Consider the following 20,777-nt stretch of genomic DNA (forward strand, 5'->3'; position numbering starts at 1 on the left):
GGATCTCTTTATTCTCATGTTCTTGAACGAACTGCGATTGTGAATCCTCAAACGCTGCTGGAGTATCTCCTTGCATGCTACCCGATCTTGCTCATGCTGCTGTTCGTCGTGGTCTGTGTGAGCAGGTTTATCGCCAATAGCAAGGCCGAGCAAAAAGATCACAGAACAAAGATGGTCAGCTTCCCAGGCGGACCTGGAACCCGATGGCTTCTGGTCAGACTAAGCCTTTTTCTGGCACCGTCAAACACTACTTCATCTGGCTTTCTGCTGGTGTGCTTGTGACGTTCCTTGTTGATGCCACGGTCCATATCACCCATGTGTTAATGGCCTGTTCCGAGTATCGGTGGCGCGGACAGTCAGTAATAGTGCGTCTCTGTATTCTTTGAACCTTGCTATGATATAGTATATCTAATACCCGCAGATTTATATCGTCGGCTCTATTTTTGCCTACGCAGTTATTCTTGTCAGCATAGTCGACACCACACCTTCCCCAACGGCCACTCAGCTCACATGTTGGTCCTTCGCCGTTCTCGTCGAGCTCATCATTTTTACCACGACCCTGTCGCTTTACACCTCCGTCTATCATGAGCCAGCAGTCGGTAACCCCAGCGGAGGCCCGATACACCAAGGGATCACCTTTTGGGGGTGCATGGAACTGGTCCCCAACGGTGTCCGTATCTTGATTCTGATCACTCTCGTTCTACTCTACTCCATCAAGTCCGGTGCTCCTATAGGTCATGATGAAAACTTAGAGGAGGAGCCAGGTCATGCTGTTGAGGCAACTGGATTGCTGAAGTCTCCGCGTACAAAGGGCTGTCGTGGTAATGGTCCGGGCTATGGCTCAACAGGTGGAGCTGCGAGACCCGCAGAGCCCAAACCACCAAGATCTTGGGTCCGACCAGAAGAGTTGCCATCCATTAGCTTCTTCGATTATTTAGGTGGTTTCTCACGGTTCTTCCCTTACATGTGGCCATCCAAGTCCCCACGCTTGCAGGTTGTTGCTGTGGCTTGCTTCGTTCTTGTCATACTTCAGCGAATTGTCAACGTGATGACACCCGTTCAGATTGGGGCGATAACTACGGTTCTGGCGGACCAGCAGGCGGGAAAGACATTCTACACCCCATGGTTCGAGGTATGTATGTATGTTTTCTGCCTGTGGCTACAGGAAGTTCTGGGCTCTCTACGCACTGGTCTTTGGATTCCGATGGGCCAGTATTCCTATCTGGAGCTTTCTGCTGCCGTTTTCGAACATGTTCACAGCCTCAGTTTGGACTTTCACCTAGAAAAACAGACGGGTGAACTCCTATCAGCTCTGAACAAAGGCAAATCGGTCAATTCATTCCTAGAACAAGTCACCTTCCAATTCCTTCCTACATTAGCTGACCTGCTCATCGCGATCGGGTACTTTCTGGTTGCATTTGATGTCTACTATGCTCTTGCGGTTGGGATCTCGGCATTTGTGTATCTTTTTGTCACCATTCGCATGGCCCAGTGGAGTGCGAAGACCAGAAGACAGATGGTCAATGCTTCGAGACATGAAGATGCCGTGAAGTAAGTTGAAATGGTTATCTGCAATCTGAATTGCAACGATGCTCACATGCACACACAGAAACGATTCAATGATGTCATATGAAACGGTGAAATATTTCAATGCGGAGCAACACGAGTTTGAGCGCTACCGCCGTGCTGTGTGCGATTTCCAAACTACTGAGTACTATTCATTCCTCTGCGGAGCCATGATGAGCACCAGTCAAAAAACTGTCTTGATGACCTCTTTGTTGTTCACATGCTTCATCGCTGTATACCAGGTCTCAACACTCCAGCAGCCTGTGGGTCGATTTGTGACATTGTTGATGTACATGAACCAGCTCCAAGGCCCATTGAGCTACTTCGGTGCGTTCTATGTTTCTATACAGTCTGCTTTGATCAATGCAGAGCGCATGTTGGAGCTTTTCAGAGAGCAGCCGACAGTCACTGATAGCCCTTGTGCTACCCCACTGGCCACTTGTCAGGGAATGATCGAGTTTCAGGATGTTGGCTTCTCATATGATGAACGGATGCCTGTATTGAATGGCCTTTCGTTTAGTTGTCAACCTGGGTCCACTACGGCCCTGGTTGGAGAGTCTGGTGGGGGCAAATCCACGGTTCTCCGTCTCCTCTTCCGATATTACAACTCTAAGAATGGCAAAATTTTCGTCGACGGACATGACGTGAAGGATATTACTATCGATTCTCTTCGAAGACATATCGGTGTTGTTCCGCAAGATACGATGCTTTTCAACGAAACTTTGATGTACAACCTCAAGTACGCGAAACCCGATGCCTGTGATGAAGATGTCCACCGGGCCTGTCGCATGGCCGATATTCATACCAAGATCGAGAGCTTCCCGGATGGCTACAATACCAAGGTTGGAGAGCGTGGACTACGCCTCAGCGGCGGTGAGAGACAGCGTCTGGCAATAGCTCGTACCATTCTCAAAAATCCTCAAATCATACTGCTGGATGAAGCTACTTCCGCGCTCGACACTCAAACGGAAGAACATGTTCAGCAATCCTTATCAGCTCTCTCCAATGGCCGAACTACGCTCGTCATTGCCCATCGACTAAGTACCATCAAGTCAGCAGATCGCATCTTGTTTTTAGATAACGGTCAGGTGGCAGAGAGTGGCACCCATGAGCAGCTGGTGAATATGAAAGGCCGTTATGCCCGCATGTGGCGGAGGCAAAATGGCGAGAACAAATCTTAAGTCCAAGGCAGGGTGGACTGCATCCAAACGGTTCAGCTGTAGGGAAATCCAAGTCATAATGGTCGTTCTAGCCACTGAAACAGCTTCAAAAATGAGAGGTATGCAGTTCTTGATATGTTTGCCAAGATTCGAGGACCGTGATCCATGGCTCTGACTACCATAGGTTTGTGAGGAGTTGTCGATAAGTGATGACCGATAGCACTGTACAGCTGTACCCCTTAGACAACGATCCTCATTTTCTATACATTAGCTTAAGCGTCATTATAAACCAATCTCAAAAATACAAGTAAGTCCACGTAAGTAGGCTTTACAACTGGCATCTCTTTGGAGTACAGTCCAAATACAGAAAATAACCAGATGAAGTTCCCAATACTGGTACGGACCAAGCTGGTGCTAGTGCCGAACTATCAGTCGCAATTTGAAACTGATCTGCACCAATATGACATGTGCCTGACCACTAATGCAATGACCAAGGATCTAGGTTCTGGCCAGGCGGGGTTAGCCGGATTTCCCCTAGAAAAGCTCCACTTGAGTGTATGACCGGGGCTATATTCCTAGGAGTAACCCTAATACCAATGTAAAGTGCGCTTATAGCAATCATTCGCTAAAATTCTAGTATTTCACGTTGCATAGCCTATAATTAGCACCCCTGAAAGGGTTAAAAACTTGGGCACAACAAACCCTGATTTAATCCGGTTTAATAGGATCTTCCCTTTTCACCAACCCATTGGACGAATGCCTACCACATTTTTTTTTCCATTCGGTCGGTTGCATTTAGGAAACCCTTTTTTCCTCAATCTAATAACCGCTCCGGGGCAAAATTTGAATCTTAGGTACGGCGTCTTGTTTTACTACATGATTTGAATAGTGGGCAGTCAGCTAAATGTCTTTAGAACAAATATTCACTTCAAATATCGAGAACGGCTACAGCCAGATTCGTCCCATGTGTGCCTCCTGGAATTCTATCGAAAACCAGATCTTGGGCCAAATGGGTTCACGCTCGCTGTCAACCGAATTTCGAGGTGAGTCTGACCGCTAAGGATTTGGATCAAACAAAGCTCATCCTTACCATCGAAGAACAATACGCAAGGCTTGTAGAACGTGAGAGTAAGTGCCAGTGGTTCGAGCAAAATCAAGCACCATCCACAGTACACCTGCCTAGCGACCGATGGCAAAGCCTTATCTCCTTACACTTGAATTTGCTTCGCGAGCATGAACAATTTTTCGTTATGTGCCTTCATCTATCAGCCAGCCCAAGTATCAGAAATATTCCTAAAAAATACGCCATGTCTGATCGGATGTGGCGGTATGGGATACATTTGTTATTGAAGATCCTACAACAGAACCTCCCGGAGACTTTGAAGCACATGCTCTGCTTCATCGAAATGGTCTCATCAATTCTAAGGCGGTTAATTCTGTCAAATTCAGCACTTGGGGACTCGTTGTTCGAACAACTGGGTGATGTGGCACGATATGGTATATTTGCGGAAAAGTTGAATAGCAGACATTGGAAAGTTATATCGCAGTATTGGTACCAAAAAGCTGTGGACCGAAATCCCGGTAGCGGAAAATTGCAACATCATCTTGCGGTTTTGTCGCAATCTGATCCCCTTCGGACACTCTTTTATCTTACCAAAGCATTGATCAGCGTGCAGCCATTTCCACACACCCGGGCGACATTTAGCCGTTTCTTCGAAGACTGGGCTAATTCGGCACCTCGGAAAAATACCATGATCACTTCCTTCATCGCTGCACATTGCGTGCTACTTGCTGGTGAATCCATTGAGCGGTTTATGACTCTGACAAATGGCTTCTTGTCTCTCTTACCATTGGACATGCGACACCATGGTCACCAAGGACAACACACGGTGTATATCATGTCCTGCAATTTGGCGTCTGTATTTAATTACGGCGACCCTGCATTCATGGCTATGGTATCTTCCCAAAGCCAGAGTGGGCATACTCCCCAGACAAATCAACTGGGTCTAGCCAACCAGAAGCAAGCATGTGTAAGCAATTGTCTGATCAACCAACCTGCATATCCAACTAAACAAGACATCCAGGGAGTCCATTTAACTTTTCAAACACTCTCGGTTCTTCTTCAGTATGGCAACAGCCACGACTCCGTCCCAGCAATCCGTATCTCTCTGGCTTTCCTCTGGTGCATCACCTTTTATCGCCCTTTCATGGAAAGTTTGGAAGTGAGAGTTCCTTGGAAAGCAATCACTAGATTCCTCAATAGTCTGATCACACCCAATGCTGCTTTTCCGAAGATTGAAGCCGCGTCTTTCCCAGCTGCGGACGACGGAGCAGCTCCACAGCCTCCAGAAGATTTCCTGATATGTGGCCAAACTTGGAGTCAATCATATTATCCAAACGATTTCTTCAAAGATGGGTCAGAGCACAGCAGTTCGATCTACGAAGTGGACACTGAGGTGAAGATAAGAAGACACAGGTGCCTCTGGCTAGGTGTGCGGATAGCAATGGTAGGTTTTCTTGGCTTGGACCGTATCTAATTTGGGGCTACGGACGTAAAAGAATGCTAATGAATTATACAGTGCGGTCGTTGGATGTCTTACATTCCAATGAAGGGGTTCAATTGCACTTGCTAGGAAATATGTTTGCAGGCAGTTATGGCCATCGCAGCTCATCTTTGAGCTGAGATATCTGGTGCGAGCCAATGAGGGTGAACCCGTGTTGGCTTTCATTCCGACATTGAAGGACATTCAGGAGGAAGCCATACATAGCATATGCTTTTGAAGCCAGAGTGAGCTTTTCTCTTTTTTACGTCCTACTGTGACGGACAACAGCTTTGGGAGAGGGGAGGAGGAGGGGGGAGACAGTGTAGTATATAGCGTCGTTCTGCTAGGATAACGTTTGCTGAGCAGGGATTAAAAAGGCTGGTGAGAGTAAACCGATGATGATGACAGACAGGTCACAGAACGCTGATTCCTCAGGCTTTCTCTTAATCTGTCACCTCGCTGCTGTTTAGACTATACAGACAAGTAAATATTGAGATACTTGTTGGATAAGGCTTCTCAAGAGCAGAAAGGTGTTGTTTCTAAGGCATCAAAATTGAATATCCCCTTGGAAACTTTCGCTCCATTTCTTGGGGTGTAAACTCTCTCCTCTAAATTAAGGTATTTCTATCGGAAAACCAACAACGATTCAACAGGTAATCTGCTAACTGCAAATGGCACCGCCTTTACGTCTCCTCCTGGCCAGCTATTTTGACCCGGTGATTGTAAGCCCCACTGCCAGGGATCAGCGATCATTGAGCCGGCCTAGGTCGTTGGGCCTACTGCCCATGATCCTTCTACCACCGCCGATCTCGGTGGTTCGTATCCGGGAACTGTATATATTGCTTTGACGCAAAAATGACTTGTCTATACCGCCTGGCTGCGAGTCAAGTTTACATATCACATGGTCCATGCCTCACCAACAGGGTCAAGACCAATTCCAAGCGCTTTGAAGTATCCGAGATAAATACCGACAGCAGTGCATCAACTTGAATTGGGCTGGGGACTAACAAGTTGACAAGAAGCAGGTCAAGTGGTTGGTGTACGAAACAGCTCAGAGTCGGTATACTTGTGATTGCACTTATGAAAAAGACTTCTCTATCCGCAAATCCTACTGTAGTTTGTGTCTCCAGAGAGTGGGCCAGTGTCTGTTACGTTCAACCGAAATGTATGTTGCAACTGTCGCCATCTCGTCAACCTAGCGTTGGGAAGTTCCGGGGTACGAAACATGTGGCCGAATGAAATATCGCAATTCGTGCGTTTCTGGGTCCGCTGTATTAATTATACTCTCAAGGATTAGCAACTGCAACTATTTGCTGCACGCCTCCCTCAAGGTGTTGGCGTGTCACTTACAAGCAGGCCTTGGACAACTTCTCACTTGAAATTGCTATCATCAAGGATTCGCAAAAATAAATAGAATTCCAGTTGCCACATGCATCCAGAAACATGCCAAAGCACAGGCACCTTCAGGCGCGTGTAGTAATTTGACTGGTCAGAATAACATTCTGGGTGCGAGTGAAGAGTCTATGCACCACCCGTTTGTCGGACAAAATGGTGGAAGAAAGAATAAAATTTCGAAGTGTAAGAGCAACAAACTGTTAATAATGGCCATTAGCAATTGACTGGGCGGTGGGATCAAAATAAAAATCATCCAGTTACACACTGCTGTGTTGACCAATATTGTTTTTGCCCATCATCATTCGATCAGGAATCAAATATTTTTTCCTCGTGGTAGCCCCCACAATTGCAAAGATAACATAGCCAGCGGTTGTTGTTGTTGGTATTACAAATTCATCTGTTCCATTCTACACGTGGGAAAAAAGACGCTTACTAAAGAATCTTACTGTCCATGCTGGTTTTCAATGAGCTCGTTCATTCCTATAGATAGTGCAAAATTAATTATGATGCGGCTCGGGTCCTAGTCTGCACGAGCCTCAAATCACAACATTCTAAACCTGTCATATGTAATCCAACAGCATCGACTTGGTAAACTCAGACAATATAATAAGATAAATAAAAACTGTAATCCAGATCTGCAATATGAAGCTGAAACGCCGAGGGCATAAGGTAGAATACGGCCTTTTGGTTGTCAAGTCTGTACAGGTTGAAATTGCCACAGAATTTCGGTGTCGATTTTTGTTGGTCATTATCAGGTGCGCTTCATGGCAGCGAAAGCGGAGACCCAATGGTGCGCATTGCCTTGAAGAGGTTGAGGAGCATTTTGTAGGCATAAGAATTGAGTGTAGAAAGCTATTCAGTTGATGTTGGCTTTCCAGGATGCATTCGAGTCCTACAGCCGGAAGAAGCATGGTCGAACAAGTAAGGGCCAGAGGCAAAAGGATGCCTATAAGTCAGAGTGGAATGATACAGACTGAAGACTGGCAAGTGAGGCTGATTATTGTTGCATGGCCGATAGTCGTTCTCCGCACTCTTGTTGTCCAATTTGAGCGGCCCTTTATTCCAAACAAGTATCCAGTAGCCAATGCACCGCTCGGTTGGCTTCCTTGTCGCCTTCGCGGATCGGGGACAGGCCCATTGAGGGCCAGTAAGAATTCTGATCGCAGTTTCTTCGATGGTTCGTTGTAGTCGCAGTTTCATCGGTGTGAGAAAGAGTTCAAATGTCCAGGGCCGCAGTGGGAATGCTCTTAAAGGCACCACTGATCAATATCGCCGCACGGTTTTGTAGCTTTACGAATTTATTAACCAGCCTCGCCATTTCCCATGCTGGCAATGCACGCGCTGCCGGGCGGTACCAAGCCGATATACCCCATAGAGCTTGCGGTATCACGACAGCTTGATAGATCTTACGCCTGGACATCAGTGATACGCCCCACGGCCTACTGGTCAGCTCTTCCGAGAGCTATTTCAATAAGCCAGACGTTTTCTTCATAGCTGTCTCAAAATACAGACATCGTCCACCCATCCAAAAGCTTCGGCCTGGCGGTAGCCCGGAAGCAGTGAGCAGTTCTTGACTAATGGTGCATTTAATAGCAAGAAAGGGATAGATGAAATCGGAGAAACCTGCGGAATCCCAGTTGGAGTGGGAATGCATCACGTATACTCGTACTACGGCCATAGAAAGACCCGAGTCCATGGAGCCAGTTCACCCAGCCTCATTTGCCGCATATTATTGAGGAGACGCTCACGAGAGACATTGTCGTAAGCGCCAGCTACGTCGAGAAATAGCATGCTTACTTTTGACCCTGCCCTCATGCGGTGTGTACGCGATCGTGCATCGGTTGGTTTGCATGGTCCACGGAGACGCCCTTCCTGCGACTGAGGTGAGTATCAGGCAGTAGTCCTCAACAGCCCAGGCAATCCAAGTAGCAATGATTGCTTCCAGGATCTTCCCGAGCGTATTAAGCAGCGCAACCGGTCTGTACGCCTTTGGCAAGCGGTAGTCTCGTGGTCCAGTTTTCCTCAACGTTATCGTTATTGAGGTTTGAAATGGCGGGAGTTGTGGTCGATTCGTAGACATGCGTTGAATATGAGTATCGTGGAAATGAAGACCCGCTGGGATGTTGATTCAACCGCAAGCAACCTCCACACCATATTTGGGAATGCCGTCCGGCCCAGGAGCCATATTCGGAGGTACGTGTCTTATTGCATCGGCCAATCCTGCTCGGTAATAGGCGGGAATAGGATCTGGTTCTCACGCTGAATCCCAGTGGTATCTGTGAGATCAGCTGTTGGCGGTGCTAGGAAGAAGACATTTCGCAATGCTTCCACTTCTTTTCGGTCGAGTCAGCAATGCCCTTTCCCGTATTCAACGGCGGCATGGCACTGCCTGGTTCTCGACCTCGATTACTCGCCCATTTAGCCATACGCCAGAGACCCTGAGGTCCCTAGCTGATAGCTTCCTTGGCGAATTCACGGAAGCCGGTCCGTAGCGCTTTCTTGATCACTCGACCGTTCTGGTTCCTGGTAGACTTGTATTCCTCCCAGTCATCCTCGTCGTGGGTGGTTGTGTATCTCCGAAACAGGCGTCTTGTTGTTTTGATAGCCTGTTTGCACTCGTCCGTGAATGAGGAATTGGCCCTTTCGCTTAGCTTGACCCACGGCGTGGATTCTTGGACGGCTCAATTGATGATTTCTGTGAAATGTTCCACGGCTTCATCGATCTGTCGGGGAGTTGAGGGCTGCCAGGTCTTGCCTCGGACGTTGCTGGCCACGAACTTGTCGAATTTGTCGGTTTCCATGGCCTTCCAGTTGCGCCGTTTGGGTTGGTCGGTGGTGGTAGTGGTTCAAATGTCGAGTATCATACGAATCGGTAGGTGGTATGAGTGGGCAAGGCATTCGTGGGCTATCTCCGGTGCGAGGAAGGAGAGCAACATCAGCAGCAAGCCACCTTACAACAACCAGAAGGATATTCTCAAGATGAACAAATAGAAGTAGAAGATTTTGTTTCCGATGTGGTTTTCACCTCGTCAAACTCTGAGCAGCATACGTTATCTTCCGCGGCAGCCAACTTCTCTTCGCTACAGTGAGTACAATGCCAATGGAGATATCAAAGCCGTGGATTGCTAAAGTATGTTTCTTTAATATGCTCCTAACACTATTCTGGTGGTCTAAAAGTACGCACATGAAGTCACATACACGTCCCTTCAAGTGTTCTATGAACGCATGCACCATGGGGTTTGCAACCCTAAGAGACCTCGTGTGACACAATCAATCCGTACATAAGGCCAGAGGCCACGTCATGGTCTATTATTCTTAATTCTAGTTGCAAATATTCTGCAAACGGAAGGAAACACAGCAGAACTACCATCGACTATATCTGTTCGGCTAAATATCACATATCACTTTTCATAAGAGCTGGCCCAAATTCAGTGCAGATCTCACGAAAGAAAAGCTACTCGTGTCTGGACAGGCGTTACTCTAGTATCTGGAAATGGCATCTCATGAAATTGACGAAATTCTAGCCAACTGGGATATACCCCCATAGGATATTCGTTTTGCCTGCGGGGAATTATCATGTGCCATCCCACCTGGCAATTCCTCGGTAGCGATTCCACCGGGTGTTCCGAGCGCTCATGCTCCTCCGGTGCTCCTTATCGATTCTGTATCTGAAGTACTAACGCACCGCTTGTCTCAGAAATTCCTAATCTCGCCTTGACTTTGCTTGCCGTTTGTTCCATCCCGCTGAGAGAATCATTTTCTGCCACTGGGCCACTTTCCAATCCGTGATAAAGAGCAGCAAGCGAAGAATTCCCCCAGAGATTCGTCTTATTGAAGTGAATCGTTGAAAGCAGAAGAACAATCCCGAGAATAATCAGAAGAGCTGGAAGCGTCAGCCATTGCCAGTGTACAGTGACAAAAGACTGATTTATAGCCATGATTCCAGTCACGGTTTCGTTGCCGATAGTGCGACCGAATTTCGTGATGGACGCCGCTAAATTCTCCGTCACCTTCTCCAAGCCCAACGTTATAATCTTCTGCATATTTGGAGAAGAGGGTTGGTCTAGACGCCGAAAAAGCCACCCAGGGTCGGAATTTCGCCATTCTAAGGTATATGCTGATGTACCATGTAGCTGAAGGTCATAGTCAAGAAGTATAAGTGCCGGACAGAACGCAAACTCGGTCTCGTTCTTAAAGGACCCCTGGAACTGGTTGTCTTTGACTGGCGGACCCATGCCATGCGGTTTCCAACATATGTCATTGAGATTGAAGGGATCAGATATGGAAAACATTCCGTAATCTGGTGTTGAGAAGCCAATGTTGGGATTTCCACCGGATACTGATACGTTGTATGTTCGTGCGCAAAGCGAGAGCGCACACTGGGTGACTTTGCTGATCTTGAGCCCACTCTCGGGATGAGATCCTAGATTGGAATTTTGTCGTTGCTGGGTAGTGTCAATGTAGCGTGCGCAACCACATGAAGTGGGTTCAAGATACCACTATAGGTTTTGTTGGGTAGATAGCGGCTGTCCGGGAATAACCTGTCGACTGTCCAAACAATATCTTTGGGAGGAAACATGACAAATGCCAAATCGGATTCTTCGAGAGAGGGATCGTTTCCGTAAAGGGGTAAGATCCCGAACGGAACCGATGCCCAGCGTCCCTGAGGTACGCTGACACTGCACACCACTGATTGGTTTGCATTGAGGCTTGTGTTGAAAGGAACGTCCTCACAACCCACGAGCTCTGCGCTCAAAGTGATGTCTTCACAGTTTCTGCATAGATCAACGGACAGAAACGGCGGCCAAGTGCAATTGCCAGACGGACAGGTTGGGTTTGACGAAAAGTTATCAGTCCAGAACGCAATATTAATCGCGTCTGTGAAGTCCACGTTGTTATCTCCAGGCATAAGATTCCGTGATCTTTCAGTCATCACGGAATCAGACTGAATCATTGTCTCTCTGACAGGATATGTCAGGACCTGCTGCACAAACGGATCAAACACCAGGGCCAAAATAGTGATCAGAGCGCCGATAGTCACAAGCGAGCGGCCTTTGTCCTTGAAGAGGATCATCAAGGAGCCCCATGGCCCCCGGCTTGCACTATCGTAGGCCTGCATGTAGGAAAGCGGGTTTGAAGCTGTATGGAAGAAGATCCATTTTAATTGACCAATGGATTCTCCCACGACATATATCAAAGACGACTTGGAGGCAGTTGCAAGCACTGAGATCACAGTATTCAAAGTGAGGCCGTTGGAAAGCTTCGGGGTAGGTTTCTGGTCGTAAACTCGCAAAACACACAGTATGGCAACGAAACACAAAGTACTAAAACAAAGAGCACAGATCTCATAGAACCATGTGTCAAGCATTTTTGCATCCCAACGGGATGACCGACCGTCGTCTAGAAGCCGTTCAGCGACATTCTCACTTGTGTGCTCGCTAGACACTGAAAATATCCGGACAGAAAACCTTTTCCAAAGATTTTCGGCGCCATGCACTGAAGAGCTGTGAGTCTCATTTTTCTTGGACTCGTTTTTCCGATCTGTACCTTGGATATTGGTAGGAGACTTTTGCTGTGGTGCGAAATATCTCATCTTAAAGACGTAGTATTGAGAAGTACCGAGAGATCTAAGAAAAGGGTGTAATTGACGAAACGCGTGTGATAGGTTTCTTCGAGTGCCATTCGATTTCAGGGGCAAATCAGCCGCATCAAGTTTCAATCTGTAAACAGAACGTCTGACTCTGTGCATATGCCAAGAGACCGCCCGTTTTAGGTTGAATGCTGTGGCCCAATGATATTCCTTTCTCTGCAGTTCATTTCGGGTGTCAATGCGGCTACCACGGCTGTTCCACATTCCTTTACTATCAGTGGGTCGGAGGCGCGTGCTTTAACATGTCTACTGATTCGTTATTAATGCAGTATCCTCGGCGATTCGGGCTGCCGACACCGCATGAAGCTAAAGTTGGCACAGAAACGCATTATTTCCTCCGATTCTGCCTAAGATATAGTCGTTTAGTTATGAGACGGTACGTATTCCAGGCCCTTATGCTCTTACGGTCGAAAAAGTTAAGGGGTACAAACCCATAGTCCACTGAAACGGCCCCACCAGATAGCGCCTTGGCAGTGGGCCGATAATCAACCTATGAGCGTGCAGCGGTGAAGTTGCTTTTGCACTCTTCGGTATCGTTGCACTGGTAGCGGCAGTGTAAGTGGTTAGCACTCCGAGGCAACCTACAGGTTGACCAATTGGTCACTCTTCAATCTGCAGGTATTGGCACAACAATAACCACCATCGCGTCTCTACACAACAACCCGGGGTAGTGGAGCACCCCAGCGTTTCACAGGTTAAAGTGGAAACAATCACAGGCCTTATCAAGTGAGGCTCAAAATTCACCGTTCAGGAAGCCTGGGACACTGACGGCCTGACGAAGCTGCTCTCTCGGCAGCAGCATCCCAGGTCGTCAAGCTATTGAGGATGGTAGGCATTGAGCACCCGGTCATGAAGGGATGACCGACCCAAATTGGAGCATATTCGTTGGTAAAAGCCACTATCAGCGGCCCAGGATGGGATACTAAGACCGCTAAGAGGGTGTGTCAGCATTACCTTACGAATACTGCATGAAACCGGGTCTGTAGATGATCCGAATGGCTTCGGGTATGTGATATATCCGAGGACCCATACGTTATTAGAAATTGCCCAATAAATAGCAGGAAATAAGGGGTAATGAATACGGAGTCATTGATATATCCAATTGGCCGGATACAGTACGGGTCGTGACAGACTAGATTTAAATTCGAGCGTCAACACCTTGCCCATTGCGGGAGTACTAGCAAAACTTCCATATCATAACTCTCCAGAGGCTCCGAAATAAGAATATCGCTTCGACTGGAATTCCTTCTGAATACAAGACCGACTCACAAATTTTGGCTACATGAAACCACCAGAACCGCCGATTTGTAACCCAGGAAATTAGTATAGCATTTCCTTCAGTTCCAATTCCAACGCCGCCTACATAGATAGGTCTCTTGCTGATCGTATATCCAAATGGCAACTTTGCGAGTGATACGATCCACCACAACTGCCACTGTTCTTGAATGACAATCGATTCGATTGTCCCTGTCGGGATTGAATATCGCAAGGAACGGGATGAATTGCGGAAATGGGCCAATGAGCTCCGCAAAGAAAGATGCTTTTTACCAGAGCCTATGGATTGTGTACGCGTCTGATTTGTTGCCATCAAACTACCCGGCTCTCCCAGCAAGCTAACATTGATCTTCCATGAATTATGAATCCTTATAAAGATAAGCCAACATCACGTCGACTATATATCTTACTTCATAACGCACGTCGGAGAACGCTCCAACCCCTACTGATGTGGCAGCCTCCGCCACGCTATCTATCTACTTGGCGCGGACAGTGTGACGGCCTTTCTAGGTAGCTTGATCGAAAAGTTTGCTTGCCACCTAGGAAGCTGCCTTTACAAATTAGGTCGACTGGGACGTTGAATGATCTGTTTGCTTCCCCTGGTCGTAGTAGAGATGACTCATCTGATCAGCCTGTATTGTGCCTGTATTGTGCTGCCCCTTGGCTATTGACATTCCGCGTTCTCAGCCTCATAGGGGGTGGTTTCGTGTCGAATATTACCAAGTTCAAGTACAACAGCAATTCATCCTGAATTCCTCATTTCTCTTGCGGGATATATGTCGCTTTTCCGTGATAGCAATCGACCACCCTTGTTTGACGGGAGATTTTGGCGGGAGATCGCGTCCAAAAACGCGTAAAATGCGGCGCTTACACATCGCAAGGCGGACATTCTCCTCACACCATAAGCAGCCATTCGCCCTCCCACCCCCAAAGCTCATTTCAACCTCCCACCTGCTTGATGAGGAACGCGTGCCATGGTACGAGGAGAACCGATTCTACCCCGCAAAACCTGGTGAGGTTCTCGCCGAGCGCTTCCAGATCCTGGTCAAAATTGGCTACGGTAGCTCCTCAACAACATGGCTTGCCCGTGATATGCGGAAGATGTATGTAACTGTCACAATCTTATCGCTGGCTTGTGTGCTAAAGATCACCAGCGACTTCAGCGATGGCGAGTTCGTGGCAGCATTGAAAATCAACAACTGCGAGGGTGCTGTATCTGAGCGCGAGCTCGAAATAGAAAAGCATATCGCAAAGTCTGGCTCGTCGCATGGTGGGCGTGCACTTCTACGAACACACTTGGAGTATTTCGAAGTGGAAGGGCCAAGGGGTAAACATCTCTGTTTGGCTTATCCACCTATGAGGGAGCCTCTCTGGCGCTTTCAGAGACGGTTTGAAGACTCGGTTATTCCATTTCCGCTTCTTAAAGTATATCTTCTTGTCCTGCTGAAAGCCTTGGACTGTCTCCACACCGCTTGTGGTGTTGTTCATTCAGGGAAGTACTTTATTTTCGAATTGAATGATTTTGTCTTTGCTTTCCGGCTAACAATGTGCAGATCTAAAACTCGAGCACATCATGATGCCCTTCGAAGATGGCGAGGTGCTGTCTGGATTTCTGAATCAGCGTTTAGAGAAGCCAGCTGAATACAAAATCGATGCTGTTGGTCGACACGTCTTTCGCCATGACAGTGATTTTGGGGATCTAAGACCCTCGTGGATGAGTATGACCCCGCATATTGTTGATTTCGGGTCGTCTTTGCAGCTCCATGGTGAGACTGGACGGGGGCTTTTTCCGATTCAACCGAATCATTACCGTGCACCAGAGGTCACGCTTGGGTTTCCTTGGAACAGGAGTGCAGATATTTGGAGTCTTGGAACTTTGGTGCGTTCACTACCTTTGAGTTTAGCACATAAAATTTGCAAACGTCTAACCCAGGCTAGATTTGGGATATGGCTCAGGATACAGAGCTTTTTCAGCAAGCTCAAGATTCGAATGGAAATTACGATTCGAAAGCCCATCTTGCAGAAATGATCGCCTTGCTAGGTCCGCCTCCTCCAGGGTTTATTGAAGCATCCCACTCCACACTCTTGTTAAAGTGGCCGCAGAAGATAAAAATCTACGGGGGCGAGCTATGTGAAAATGCAATGGAGATGTTCGGAGGTCCATTTTTCGACGATGATGGTACTTGAAATCCTTGTTTCAACACTGCCCTGGCTGGCGTTTACTGATTCGTATTCCCGATAGGCAAATTTCTCCATGAACATCTAATACCCGACCGAAAGATCGAAGATACGCTACCCCTACTGGAAGAAAAAGACAGAACTGAACTCTTATCGTTCGCAAAGAAGATGCTTACCTGGGATCCAGAGGCAAGAGCAACTGCTCGCGAACTGCTAGAGCATCCATTCTTGAAGCTTGAATAACGGCGAAGTGAATAGTTGCCTAAATCTCAACTCTTTGTATGATATTGTGGTGCATATTATCCAGTAATCTCAACTCAGTGTATCATATTTCAATTTGAGCATCTCATTTCAGGATCAATGTCCGTGCTGATCCGGACCGGATCGCACCAGAGACAGCCCTTTGTTGGCTCTCATCAAACTTCACTGGAAGTGGGATTCGACCTCCGAAGACTCGTATGCCGACAGTCTATCTACGCTTGGAGGCAAACCGCCAAATTTCGATGTAACAACATATATTACCGAAAGGAGCAGATAAATGTGGGTCTATATCAATAATCTTATATGGAGGTGGGATGATTAGTAGGGTGCTGGACACGATTCTATCCGATATATTTGTATTAATATATGACCAAGTAAATCACTAGGTAACTTAACGGGAAAAATTACATGTATGTCCTGCCGCTTCCAGTACCCATCTGGACAAATGGTCAGTATTTTCCATCACGGAATGTTTTGAGAAGGCTCATAAGTATATAGGGATAATGTTCTCTTTCATTCTCAAATCCAGCATCTCAAGTTGATAGCTTCGATGTTGCAAAAGGTCCATCCTGACAAATGAATTCATCAAGTTCGGATCGGGATCAACCGTAGAAAGAAAGTAAGCTGAGTCGTGTCTCACAAATAAATAGATCAAAACCCACCTCTTTCAAGATGCGAACCTGGCCTTTTAGATTAACAAACGCTTCTGAAGGGGCGCGGCGGAGGTACGCGATGCATACGAGGTCTCATCAGCTTCCGTCTGATTGCACAACGCTTCTTGCCCATCAACAAGAACTTGAAACGTGTTCCCCTATGCATTTGCCTTGAAGGAACTATTCTAATTGGCAAAAGGACATTCATCTGACCGTAGGCTTGCAGGAAATTGCAGTCGATTGCAATTCACATGCCGTGCTTCCAAATTTGTCGGATGTCGTAAAATAATTCCTAGAACAACCTTTCCCTACGTTATATTTACTCTGCAGTGTTGTTTAAAACTACACTAGCCAGAAAATGGCTTGTAGTAATAGGTAAGTTCGGCTTGTGCGTAGCGCAGCTTGGCCCTGTATTGCCAAGTCAGGACCAATTGTACTGTTGTGGATGTGTTGTAGGCCTGTAGGACAAGTCTACTAGACATAGACTTTGAATATGCCATAGTCACGGCTAGGGACATTCAGTTTCAGGATCTCTTCCTATGCGGTTCGAACATGAACTTCTCTTGGGGCAAGCGCATAGCACCTCACATTCGAGCCTTATTGGCATGCAGTGCCTAGCAGGGAGGCCCACGGCCACAGAAGCTGCATCAATCGTCGAAATTTTGCCCATCGGCTTCATGGCATTCCTTCGCCTATAGCTAGTTACCTTGCCCTTGAGATGGCTTTCATCGCCGTGTTTGTATCGTCTCTCCTCGTCTTCATCATCGTCATTAGGCTTCGTGGGTGTCTTAATCATCCTTGCGGCCATTGTCACACCATCATTTCCACAGCGGATGTCGCGGCCACGGCTGGCGGGCCTTCTTGTCGGTTTGAGCACTCGAGAAAACGATAAAACCTAGTCGGCGAGCTTGGAGTTCGAGAGGACCTTGCTAAAATGGTCGTGCTGCTCGTGAGTGATCTTACCGGGGGTCGGCTCGTCTCGTTTACCGTCATTTAATCCGACCTCCGAAATGTCCTGACAGAGCTGATCGATCGTTGTAATAACGCGAGCTAAAGAAGGATGACGCGATACTGTGCTTCCGTAGTATAATGTATTAATCCCGATAGGCGAGCACACTGAAATACGGCGTTTTAGTCCCGGGAAGCGCCGGTCTCACACGAGGCACAAATCCCAAGACACCACGTTGTACCTGGGCCGTCGGGTTCTCGGGTTGGGTGGGTATCACGACGGACGGGTTCAGGGTTCCACAGGTGCGAAACAAGGTAGTGACCTGCATTGAAACCTGTCATCCCATTTCGACTGCATAAGCTTCTTATACTAGAGAACGACGTTCTCGGCTCGATTGCTCCGAAGTACGGTGGACATTATTCCCTGGAGAAGGCTCCAGTTGACTGAGGAGTAGTGAATACCGTTATCAACGCTAGCCCACAGAGAGGTACCGACCGAGATAAACAAAGGTCCGTTTTTCGTAGCTCGGGTCGTCTGCGGCTGGTCGAGGGAGATCGCTCCTGGTCTCTCAGTCGATGAGGTCAAAGGCATAGTTTGACCGCTTCGTTCCCGGCTGGTCGGCAAAGCGATCGCTCGGCCGTTTGGGAGGTTTACCGGGAAGCCTGGACCCGAAGGGCCTGGGTTTGTTGCAGAAGATCCAGAGGATTCAGAGCGCCCCTGCGCATGGTCAATGTATGGCTTGCCACCTTCGTCGGCCTACGACTAAAGGGTAGTGGTTGCGAAGGGCAAGCCATCATTGACCGATCCTCCGCCGGCGAGTGGATCCCACATCACCTTTCCCGTCTGATCGTCTTGGCCACTTCCACCCCCGGCATGGGCATCGAGTCCGCTCCTTGGGTGGGGATACGGGCGCACGATTGTAGCCCGCTCTTCGATCAAAGGTCCTCTGTGAGGTTCGAAGCTCTCTGCGGAGGAGAAGAAGAAGAAGAAGAAGAAGAAGCTGAGAACTGGATATATAGTGGCAGGACCTCAGTAGTGAGCTCAACGCTCATCTCCTCATTCTGCATCGCAAACAGTTTAGGAGAATCAGCTGAAGTGTCAAATTCAGCGTCGGACTAGGCTTCATAACCATTTGGAGTTCAACATCAAGTTATCTTCGCGATGAGAAGTGCCTTGATTCTCATGACTGCCATGCTCAGTTTGGACGTCATTTGATATATGAGAAAGCAGATATCGATGATCGAGGAGATCACCATTGTTACACAGATCCCCATCGGATCCTTCTTCACGACGGCATCTGGTATAAAATGCAGACTTCTGCCGGCGAGGTTGGCGCCATAGGAACGTGCTGGGAAGAGCTTGTGGATCGTAGTGAGTTCGTAAGGCGGATTGGCGGTCCATTAGTGAGATGTCTTCCATGCTATATGGTCCAGTTTCTGCCCTCATAGCCCATAAGAAAGCAGCAAGGTTCGAGTGTGCGACGAGGTATCACATTCTTCCGACGACGATGCGAATCAGCTTTTCAACTTTCCCGTGCTGCTCGTGAGCCAATAGTGTCAAACGATGCTCCGATCGGTGCAGATCCGGTGATATTGTTGAGATGAACTCGCCGCCGATAGGGAAGTGGATGGCAGAGATCCCGCTAGCTCATTCGACTGATACTAGCTATTGTATTCAAACCATGTGGTCCTTTTTATATCGGGCAAGATACTTTTGGACAGTGGCTTTGGGCTCATCTTTGGTGCGACAAAATTCCCATGTCGGCCCAGCTGTCAATCTTATCGGCCATGAGGAGCCAATACCTGGCCTCGGAGGTCAGTTCTGGTTTGATGTTGTCACCTCCACCGATGTCTATATAGACGAAGTCTGCAGCCTTGGAGAGCGGCTTAGGGCCGGCGTCCGTCGGACTGTACTGGTACCATTTTGCTACAGGCGGAGTGTGTGCGGAACCCTGCGTTCCTATCACCTCCCTTGGGATATCGGGATGCACCACGTTTGGGGTCGCCGGCGGGCACCTTTGTCTGCGAGTTTGTCCGGCACGTCGTTGTTCTCGGTTTCGGTGTGGCGAGGGACCGCTGGACGAGCACGTCACGCTACAGTAGAACAGCGTGACATGCGAGGATGTACACCGCGAGGTAGAAAATGCCTTTCCTCTCGGGTACCAGATCACCCAGCTGCTGTCAAGGGAGATGGTATACCTCAGCCCGCACCAGGCGCTCACCGTCTCGGCATTGAAAACATGGGAACGGGTGTTGATTGCGTCTTCCCGCAGGCGATATAGCGCACGCTTTCGTATACGGCGTAACAATATCTCACATACCGAACGCCGTCCTCTCGTTACCCTGAGCCGTCGGAGAAGACTGTGTCCGCGAAAGGGCGGCCCACCAGGCAGTGAAGACCTCCGCCGTTGGTTCTTTATCGATGCCTGAGATCGGTCGGTCCTAAGTGACCCTCCGATTTCACGAGCCCTGTAACCGATCTCAGTCCCTTACAAAAGTGAGAGGATGATATGTCGCAGTAATGACTGCCTCTTTTGGGGTTGGGGGGTTTTGGATGGGGGAAAAGCTAGCAACCAGTCCCCCGTCCTAACGACGCCCCTAATGTGTTTGGAAACAGCGTAGGCTCGGCCGCGCGGGCTTAAACGTAGCATCGCAATTTGCTTTCTTGCCCAACGTGTACTCCGAGCCACCGGAGCGCGTGTTGTTTGTCCGTCTTCGCTGTGGTGATCGGATGGACCGCGAGTTCGGCATCGTGAGTGAAGGCCGCCACCGCGTACGTCGTGGAAGGTACCTATGTACCTCCCTGTTAAGGGCTGACCTCGTGCCTTGAAGTGACGACTGGGGTAATGTAGTCAATGAACCTCGGAAGTCGTTGTTGCCTGTAGGCGATAATGATGCGGTAGCCGTTTGCTGTGATCTCTGCTTGAGGACTGGGCCCGTTAGGCGCGGAGGCCCGCTCCTTTTCGGTCTGGGTCATTGTCCTGGGCCGGTTCCGCTTCCCTGGCTTCTAGGTATGGGTTATGCAGTCCTTGACCGGAGCGAAGCAGTCGTAAGCAGGATATTTCAGGTATTTATGCCTTACAAGGTAAAGAGCTCTTGCATGTAATCGGCTGTTATGCAATAGGCGTTGGTTGAATTTCACGATTGA

General features: G+C 48.3%; 5 protein-coding genes across 5 annotated transcripts; 3 read left to right on the forward strand and 2 right to left on the reverse strand.

The window, feature by feature from the left end:
- Window positions 1-203: 203 nt before the first annotated feature.
- N7446_011963 (uncharacterized protein) lies at window positions 204-2,747 on the forward strand (the record flags this gene model as incomplete). The annotated part of the gene is made up of 3 exons (XM_058520705.1): window positions 204-365; window positions 422-1,551; window positions 1,610-2,747. The coding sequence occupies 3 exons, from the start codon at window positions 204-206 to the stop codon at window positions 2,745-2,747; spliced, it is 2,430 nt and encodes an 809-aa protein (XP_058366991.1).
- Window positions 2,748-9,463: 6,716 nt separating this feature from the next.
- N7446_011964 (uncharacterized protein) lies at window positions 9,464-9,655 on the forward strand (the record flags this gene model as incomplete). The annotated part of the gene is made up of 1 exon (XM_058520706.1): window positions 9,464-9,655. The coding sequence occupies one exon, from the start codon at window positions 9,464-9,466 to the stop codon at window positions 9,653-9,655; it is 192 nt and encodes a 63-aa protein (XP_058366992.1).
- Window positions 9,656-10,317: 662 nt separating this feature from the next.
- On the reverse strand, window positions 10,318-12,257 carry N7446_011965 (DUF3176 domain-containing protein; the record flags this gene model as incomplete). Its single annotated transcript, XM_058520707.1, has 2 exons — window positions 10,318-11,087; window positions 11,162-12,257. 2 exons carry the CDS (start codon window positions 12,255-12,257, stop codon window positions 10,318-10,320), a joined length of 1,866 nt encoding a protein of 621 aa, XP_058366993.1.
- Window positions 12,258-14,447: 2,190 nt separating this feature from the next.
- On the forward strand, window positions 14,448-16,010 carry N7446_011966 (protein kinase; the record flags this gene model as incomplete). The annotated part of the gene is made up of 4 exons (XM_058520708.1): window positions 14,448-15,113; window positions 15,157-15,468; window positions 15,528-15,768; window positions 15,832-16,010. The coding sequence occupies 4 exons, from the start codon at window positions 14,448-14,450 to the stop codon at window positions 16,008-16,010; spliced, it is 1,398 nt and encodes a 465-aa protein (XP_058366994.1).
- A 1,989-nt stretch (window positions 16,011-17,999) lies between these two features.
- On the reverse strand, window positions 18,000-18,762 carry N7446_011967 (uncharacterized protein; the record flags this gene model as incomplete). The annotated part of the gene is made up of 3 exons (XM_058520709.1): window positions 18,000-18,386; window positions 18,432-18,637; window positions 18,705-18,762. The coding sequence occupies 3 exons, from the start codon at window positions 18,760-18,762 to the stop codon at window positions 18,000-18,002; spliced, it is 651 nt and encodes a 216-aa protein (XP_058366995.1).
- Window positions 18,763-20,777: the final 2,015 nt, after the last annotated feature.

Source organism: Penicillium canescens (assembly GCF_028828765.1).
Source record: "Penicillium canescens strain IBT 15451 chromosome Unknown utg000009l_segment0_segment0, whole genome shotgun sequence".
Classification (NCBI taxonomy): domain Eukaryota; kingdom Fungi; phylum Ascomycota; class Eurotiomycetes; order Eurotiales; family Aspergillaceae; genus Penicillium; species Penicillium canescens.